Source organism: Urocitellus parryii, chromosome 4 (assembly GCF_045843805.1).
Source record: "Urocitellus parryii isolate mUroPar1 chromosome 4, mUroPar1.hap1, whole genome shotgun sequence".
NCBI lineage: Eukaryota > Metazoa > Chordata > Mammalia > Rodentia > Sciuridae > Urocitellus > Urocitellus parryii.
The window spans coordinates 20691160-20700288 of NC_135534.1; the positions used below are offsets into that span (position 1 = coordinate 20691160).

Here is a 9129-nt window from a genome sequence, read left to right on the forward strand (position 1 = left end):
GATTTCTCTATTTTCTGGTCCTGCCTCTCTATGCTTCTATATCTCCCACCTGTTACCTTCTCATACCTGTCCCCACTTTCCTGGAGGAAGGAGAGGTTTTATTTGCATAAACATAATCCTCATTTCAGTTTTCTCTGCCCCACAGATGCTCTGAAAATGATGCCCGGCTAGGCCTCTGTGCACATTCCAATCAGGCCATACCTGCTGTTCCAGGTAAGCCCTGAATACCCAACTGTTTTGACAGAGAAGATCTAAGGAATCTAAGTGTCTACTGGTATGTTCCATAACCTTCATGGGGCCTCTCATGAGGTTGACGAACTCTTCATAGAGTAGATTACAGATTATAATTAAAGCACTTATAGTGTGCTTTACATATGCCAGGCATTTGGTAAGCCATATATATGCCATATATATGTATGTGTGAATACAGTAGCCCTCCTTTTCCATGGGGGATACATTCCAGGACCACCAGTGGATGTCTGAAACCTTGAGTAGTACTGAACCCCACATATACTAAGTTTTTTCTTATACATACATGATAAATGATACCTATGATAAATTAGGCACAGTAAAAGATTGACAGTTAACTAATAATAAGATAATTATAAAACATACTATAATAAATGTTATGTGATTGTATTATCTCTCTTTCTCTCCCCTAAATATCATACATTCTCATTGACTCTAGTAATATTTTTGGGCTGTGGTTGCCTGTTGGTAACTGAAACTGTGGAAAGTGAAACCATGTATCAGGCAAGGCTAACTCTAAGAGTATACACTATCATTCAATCTCCACCAGCCCCATGAGCAATTTAGGATTCATATTTGAGTAATGAGAAAACATAGGCTTAGACATTAAACATCTTGCCTTTAAGTCATGTAACTAACAAGAGGTAGAACTGAGTTTGGAGAAGGTGGCTGAATTATAGTTTTCTTTTCAGCCTTCTCACCCACCTCTTATGGCTCTCATCTGAGAACGAGGCCCTCAGTATTCTCATATGGTATGGAATTCCACACATACAAAAGCCCTTCGAGCCAGGAGCAGTGTGCGCACGTGTCATTATAGTTACTTGGGAGGCTGAGGTAGGAGGATCATTTGAGCCTAGGAATTTGGAGCCAACCTGGGCAACATAGCAAGATCCTGTCTCAAATAAAACAAAACAAAACAAAACAAAAACATATGGACCCAACCCTTTATCTTCCCACCCTTTGCACCAGCACCATCAGGATGATTATCAGTGATCCCAGCCTAGTGTGTCTCTGTTCTTCCTAGGTGAAGGACTTCATATCAGTTATGCCATTGGTGGACTCCTCAGTATTCTGCTGATTTTGGTGGTGATTGCGGCTCTGATGCTATACAGGTAATCTAAACTTTGCTACAGGGCCATGTGCTCTTTGGTCCTCATTAGCATATCTGGGATCTTCTGAAGCTCCACAATTCACTAAATCCAGCTCTGAGCAGCTTTGTTTCAAGGTTGGGTCCCTAAGCAGAAGGAAAAGATGGAAACCTGAATACTTACTCTTCTTCCCTGGTCACAGCTTATGCAGTTTCCTCATTTAATGACCACAGCAAATCTACCCTTGGGATTTTCATTATAGGCTAAGATGCTAAGATGCTTATTGTGTTACCCAAGGCCACACAGTAAGAGGCAAAGTGAACTAACTCTAGCATCTATGCTTTTCATAACCCACCTTACCTCAAACCATTGAAATTGGAAATCATTTCCATCTACTCAAACATAATTCTTTACTACAAAATTGGTTGATATAGTGGTGCTCAGATCATCTTAGGAAAGTAGAATATATTATTTTCAGTTTAAGATCTTATATGCAGGGCTGGGGTTGTAGTTCAGTGGTAGAGCACTTGCTTAGCATGTGTGAGACACTGGGTTTGATTCTCAGCACTGCATAAAAATTAAAAAAAAATAAAGGTCCATTGACAACTAAAAATATATTAAAAAAAAAAGATCTTATGTGCTTCTTTCTTTATATTTTCCCCAAAAAGCTTTAATACAGACCACAGCAAAAATTTTGGATTTTACTGCTGCTCCTAGTAATAATAAAACCACTTACCATTTTGTGGATATTTATCAATGTCACAACTTTATAACACAGGTATTATTCCTCACTTTATAGATGAGGATCTGAGACTCAGAAAGTTTAGATTATGTCTACCAAGATCCCAGGTAGTAAGTAACAGAGGTGGGATTGAAACTGACAACTGTCCTGATTCTAAAGTTCAGGTTATTAGTTATCCCCATTTCTGCATAACAGAACTGAGTGACTTAAAATGACAGCCATTTACGGTCTCACAGTTTGTGTGGATCAAAAATGTGGATACGGCTTAGGTGCTTCTGCCTCAAGATCTCAATCCAGGTATCAACGAGGGTTGTGTTCTCATCTGAGGATTTGACTGTGGAAGGATTCCCTCCCAAGAACATCCATATGATTGTCGGCAGGATTCAGTTCCTCATTGGCTGTTGGTTGGAGGCCTCCTTCATTAGTCCCTTGCCTTTTGGATCTTTCTATAGAAAAATTTACACCATGGTAGGTTGCTCCCCTCAGAGCAAGAGCAAGAGAGAGCAATGGAGAGGGGAAATACAAACCCAAGAAGGGAGCTAGTTTCTTTGTAACCTAATGTAGTCTCCATCACTTTTGCATAATCTTTTCATTAGAAGCAAGTCACCAGGTCCAGCCTATATTCAATAGGAGAGGATTCAGAAGGGGTGAATACCAGGAGGCAGGGATCACCAGAACCTGTAGAGGCTGCCTCCCACATATAGGCTACAACTTCCCTAGGTTTTATCTCCACAAAAATATGAACTAAATTCTCATTTTTTTTCTCCTAAAGACACAAAAAATCCAAGTTCACTGATCCTGGAATGGGGAACCTCACCTACAGCAATCCCTCTTACCGAACTTCTACTCAAGAAGTAAAAATTGAAGCAATCCCAAAACCAGCCATGTACAATCAACTGTGCTATAAGAAAGAGGTAAAAATGGAAATTTATATTCAAGTTCTTTTCTGGGGGGAGGAGGAATTGTGCTCCAGTTGCCTGAACGGATTAGTGAGGGACACTAGGTGGAAGTTACAGTAACAGAAGAACTAGATAGAATTTGGATTTCTGGAGAGATCTAGAATCTTTGAGGGATTCTAGAGCAAGATTAGAAAGATATCTTGGAAGATTTCGGTCTGAAAACAATTAATATATTATCTCCCTGCCAGGAGAGCTATTTCAGGAATCATAGGTTCTTTTCTTCCTAGAGTGTCATTCCCCTACAGTGAGGCTGTGTCCCTATGATACAAGGGAGCTCTCCTGGACAATGCCCAGAAAGCCCAAGAGCTCTTCAACTCTCCCTTTTCTAACCTCTGATCCAAGGTGGTGGTCAAATCTAGGGTTGGGAAGGGCTGGCTTTTCATTATCTTTCCTCTTATCACAGGGTCTTCAGAGATTTCTCTAGAATTCTAAAAATTTATGTACTTAAAAAATTCCTGGGGCTGGGGATGTGGCTCAAGCGGTAGCGCGCTCGCCTGGCATGCGTACGGCCCGGGTTCGATCCTCAGCACCACATACCAACAAAGATGTTGTGTCCGCCGAGAACTAAAAAAAAATAAATATTTAAAAAAAAAAATTCCTATGTTACTTCAATGGAAAATTATTTGCTGAATATTTAGTCAATAAAAATAGCCCCTTTCCACAAGGGATCTGCAGTAATCTGGGATATTGTTTTTCCTAGTCTGATATAACTGGTGTTTTTTTCTAAAATCCTGTAACCTTCATCAGAAATTATTCCTTATGCTGGATGTAGTGGCACATGCCTATAATCCCAGCGGCTTAGAAGGCTGAGGCAGGAGGATCACAAGTTCAAAGCTAGCCTCAGCAACTCAGTGAAGCTCTAACTAAGCAACTTAATGAGACATTGTCTCAAAATTAAAATATAAGGGCTGGGGATGTGTCTCAGTGGTTAAGCACTGCTGGATTCAATCCCTTGTACCAAGAAAGAAAGTATTCCTTATAAAGACCCTAATCAGCCTATTTCTCTGGCTTGTCTCTGGGTCAAACCTGCTCTCAGGCATAATGAATACACTTTATAAAGAAATCTTGTGCTTTCTGGATCCATGAATTCCCATATTAGAAAATCTTCCGTTACAAAAGTTACAAAGGAGAACCTGTAAGAACAGCTTGAAGTTTGGGGAATGATAGACTCCTCCCCAGTTAATATGGTTGAAAGAAAGATTACTGAATATTCTTGGGTTCATGGAGTGATGGATGCTTCAGAAAAGAAGCACAATGAGGGCCATTGGTTAGAAATGAAAAATGGGGCTAGGTACAGAGCTCAGTAGTAAAGAGTTTGCTTAGTTCCATCCCCAGCACCAATCCCCACCCCCCAAAAAAGAAAGAAACAAGAAAATAAAAATGATGTGATTCTTCTATTGTCTGCTTCTTCCTCAGCAGCTCTTTCACCCCTCAGATAGCCTTTCACCCTTTCTCTTCTGATTTCCTCTTGATTTCAGGTACCTGTTGCTGTGTGTGTGTAGGAGGGAATGCTGTCCCCAGAATTACTAGTGTCATATGCTACTCCTCTCCCTGACTTACCCATTGTCTCTGTAATGAGAACTCTTAACACTAATTTCAGCTTGGAGGGTGTGCTGGGTGAATGGGTGTCTCCATGTGTGCTTGTGTGCTATCTGTATCCCTTTGCATGACTGAGGGAACTGTCACTTCCAGAGGATAGGGACCATTATTAAAGCATCTAATACGTATCCTATTTAATGTAGCGGCTTAATAACTATCTATGGAATTGAATTGTTAGTAATAGAAAGCAATGGTTGCAAAAATCTGAACACAGCAATATACCAGAACCCAAGCTGTGGCCCATTTACTCCTGGCAGTGGGAGCATGTTGATTGGTATCCTCAGAAACCAAGAAAAAAGGCTACCCTTTGAGGAATCCATAAAGGAGGAAGCCTGAGCAGAATTCAAGGCTATCCCTGGAATGAACCCAGGGCTCATGGGAGCAGCCCACAGTAACCTACCCCGAAAGGTTATAAGGCCTCATCAATGAAAATATGATGATTTTCTAGAGCCCTCCTATTGTACCTCTCAAGTTTTCTCCTTAGCAAAATTAAGAAGAGATCATTAAGAACAAATTAGCATATATATAAAGTAGTTAAAATCCTGAATAAATGCATGTTGAATTGCTTTTGCCAATTACTTTTGATTATTTATATCAGCATGATGTCCCATTAATAAACCACAGTAAAAATGTAATAGTAGCTAACATGTTTTTAGTGCGACTTAGTCCAGCATCCTAACAATTGCATTTTGTGTATCACTTCATTTAACCCTCACAGTAATTGCTTGTGAGGTGCAGATACTGTTATTCTCCCCACACTGCAGATGTGGAAAATGAGTTTTAGAGATGTTAATTAATTTGCCCAAGGTGATATATCCAGTGAGTGGCTGATGCAGGACCGGAAGCCATCATTCTCCACCCTGTATGATAATGGTAATAATCATCATAGCTGCCTCTCTTCTTAGGTGAGGCTTCTTATATTTGCTGTGATCACATTAGTTTGTGGAGTTTTCTGCTCTTCATGCCTATTTTTACCTCATTTACTTCCTTTCTACAAAGAGATCCTCTTTAGAGAGCCAACTGACTAACCATGTGTCCCTCCTCTCCACCCTAGGGTGGGCCTGACCACAACTACACCAAGGAGAAAATCAAGATTGTAGAAGGAATCTGCCTCCTCTCTGGGGATGATGCTGAGTGGGATGACCTCAAGCAGCTGCGCAGCTCCCGGGGGGGCCTTCTGCGGGATCATGTGTGCATGAAGACAGACACAGTGTCCATCCAGGCCAGCTCTGGCTCTCTGGATGACACGGAGACAGAGCAGCTACTGCAGGAAGAGCAGTCTGAGTGTAGCAGCGTCCATACTGCAGCCACTCCAGAAAGACGGGGCTCTCTGCCAGACACGGGCTGGAAACATGAACGCAAGCTCTCCTCAGAGAGCCAGGTCTAAATGCCTGGGTTCTCTTCCCTGCCTGCCTGTCAGTATCCTCTAATGGACTTCCAGTCCTGTGCTCACTTGTACAGCAGGCCTCCTTCCTGTGTGCTCATCCTCCTCCCACCCCATAACTTCTCCTAAGTCCTCCACCGGAGCTGTTTTCCACCTGAGTCCATAACTACCTGGCTACAAGAAATGAGGGCACTTCTCAAGAATTTAAACCTGGATTTTACCATGAACCTCACCTCTTGCACTCCGTCCTGGGCCCCCTGAAACTTGGCTCAGTAACAATTCCTTGCAGGGTAGAGCTCCACCTCCCTTTCCCCTGGTACCCTCAGTGACTGCCCCACAGCACCAATGGAGCTGATGATGCAAGACTGTCCTCTCGCCCATCACAGCTAGCATGACGGCTTCTCAGAGAACTTGCCCACCTGGGGCTGGGGCAGGGGGTCATGGGTAAAGAGAGATGGATAGAGACTAGAAGAAGAAGGAAGAATCAGCCCAGCTGGTCTGGGCACCTGGGAAACCTCCACCTTTGGGGGTTGGTAATATGAAAAAGCTTTGGGGATACTTGGGCTTGGGTGTCTTGTCCATTGCTGGCAGTGGACATCATTCTTGCCCAGGAGTCACTGCTTTGTCAGCTACAGATACTGGTGAGACATGGATGTGGCTCAAGCTGTTCTTCCTCCTGCTGGAATGTCTGGAGTCTTTTCTACCTTAGATGACTGGGGGGTCCTCATCACATGGACACTGGCTGTTAGGAATTCTCTCCTGGTGCTGCCACTGGCCAATCCCTTTCCTAAGTCTTTTAAGTAATCAGGTTGTGAGTCAGTGGCTTCGTGAATGTTGGACCTGGGGGCTGGGTTTCTAAAATGTCTAAGCTCTGTCTAGACCAAACATAGCATCCCACCTAAATTTCAGTGTCCTGCCACTCTCCCCAATTCTCTGGGATTCTGCAGGAAGATATCCTATAATGGTAGTCTTTCAAAGGACTGGAAGTTTTCATAAATGATCAGGAAGAGAATTAGAGACATGGGATACCCAGGGGCTAAAGAGAAATATCACGGGGTTGAACCTCCTGTGTTCCTTCTCAAGTACTCAGATATCTGAGTTCATGGACAGAGAGCCTGTGACTCTGAGGTGGTGTGGTTCCTGTTCCAGAACTCTTCTCAGCTGTGACCTACTTTCCATGCTGAAATACCACCACTTGGTTCATGCTCATCTACATCAAGGGTATGTGTCTCAGACCTGTATCAAGGAATTGAGTTTTTGCTGCCCTGAAATTTCCCCCTAGTTCTTTACTTTTTGAGAGGCTTGGTTTGCTTTTTTCTGACTTAGCCTTGTGGCACAAGCAATCTCCAAAGTCCTGCACCGAGGAGGACTAAATGAAGATGCAAAGGGGTGAACATATAGTAGGCTGGTAGAAAGAAACAAATGAAGCCCTCCCAGCCCAGGGCAGACCCAGGCCTCTTCTCCCTAGGAATTAAAAGCAGCAGGAGAGGATGATGGGGCTGAAAATGGAAGGGAGGGGTTTTAGGAGAAGTTTCTTGATTTGAAACATCTCTTATGGTTACTAATATTGAGAAATCAGGGGCCACACTGTGGGTCAAAAGAGGACAAGATTAAATCTTTTCTAGTCAGTTCTTAAAAACAAACAAACAAACTCTAGAGACAGATGCTGCGCCTTCAGCCATGCTCTCAGTAGCCAGCCCCAGGTCTGAACCTATACAAACAGCCAGGCCAGGCCAAGAAGGCTTTTCCAGTGCATCAAGTGAAAAAGGTAAGGTGCCACTTCTGGGCGGAAATGGGGACATTTCCCAGGAAGTAAAAGAAGAAGCATTTGAGTCTTCATATTCTTAGTTGGGAAGGAGGAGAAAGTAGAAAAGTGGTCTTTTCTTGATTGGACAGGGGAAGGTTCTTATTGCACTTGGGCTGTTCAGAATGTAGAAGGACATTTTTGAGGAAATATCTATTTGAGCACTGATTACTCTGTAAAAAAGCAAAATCTCTCTGTCCTAAACTAATGGAAGTGATTGTCCTGCGCTCATGTGTAATGGTTTTAACGTTACTCACTGGAGAGATTGGACTTTCTGGAGTTATTTAACCACTATGTTCAGTATTTTAGGACTTTATGATAATTTAATATAAATTTAGCTTTTCTTAATTATCTTGCCTGGCTTGGAGTCGTGACTAATCCTACACCCGCTCTGTCTGGCAGACCCATGCTGTAGAAAACTTGCTTATCAACATCACCTCTGAGTTCTATGAGGGTTTGGGAACAGTGAAGAGCAATAAAGGGTATGAGGTTCCTGGTGGAGTTTCAGCTCAACTTGAGGAGACAAGGCCAGACAAGTTCTTCAACTTATAATGCCCTTGTTTCTTCTAAAAGAGGGATGATAGGTTTCATCTGGAGTGCCAACTCATTAGTTGGTAGTAGCTGCCCTTCCACACCAATGGGAAGAGTGTCATGACCATTAGTGACATCTCTAGCACTGGAAGGAAATGTCATGGCATGTATACCATGCATCTTCTATTTCTGTTTTAGATCTTTGAGGACTTCAGTGTCACAAAACTTTGATCTTGGCACCTTTTGTAGTTACTAAGAATGGAACAAATGATAATTAAGATTCCATTTACTTGCCAGGTGTGGTGGCATACACCTGTAGTCTCAGTTACTCAGGAAGCTGAGCCATGAGGTTTGCAAGTTTGAGGCTAGCCTGGTGACAATGTCTCAAGATAAAAAATAAAAAGGGCTGGGGTATAGTTCAGTGTAGAATACTTGCCTAGCATGTGCACGGCCCAGAGTTTGATCCCCAATACAAAAAAAAAAAAAAAATCCATTTATTTTAAAAAGCTGACATCTCATAGCTTATCCAGCATATCTTAAGACTAGAACTAGAAGTTAGGGATCCTTTCTGAGGTTCTCTAATACCCATCAGTGAAAATTGGGAATCATGCTAGTCTCAAGGCTAGGTTAGATTAGATTAGAATTTAATCTAGCATAGATTAGAATTTAATGTTAAGTCTCAATAGTTTATTTTCTAAACCTAAATCATTGATAAAATAATGCCCCATTCATCCATCCATCCATCTCTTACTATAGGCCAGGCCCATGCCTAA

General features: G+C 42.3%; 1 protein-coding gene across 4 annotated transcripts in view; it reads left to right on the plus strand.

Moving 5' to 3' along the window:
* Window positions 1-8126, plus strand: part of Lrp4 (LDL receptor related protein 4) — a 50817-nt gene extending 42691 nt beyond the window's left edge. Inside the window, exons 35-39 of one of the 4 annotated variants that reach the window (XM_026399077.2) lie at window positions 146-213; window positions 1274-1361; window positions 2852-2993; window positions 4455-4516; window positions 5692-5778. In XM_026399077.2, the coding sequence (XP_026254862.1) occupies window positions 146-213; window positions 1274-1361; window positions 2852-2993; window positions 4455-4499 (343 nt within the window). In that variant the 3' untranslated portion in view covers window positions 4500-4516; window positions 5692-5778. Of the gene's footprint in view, window positions 1-145; window positions 214-1273; window positions 1362-2851; window positions 2994-4454 lie in introns of all 4 variants that reach the window. The other 3 variants (XM_077798114.1, XM_026399076.2, XM_026399078.2) reach the window with 3 other exon arrangements.
* The last annotated feature ends 1003 nt before the right edge of the window (window positions 8127-9129 follow it).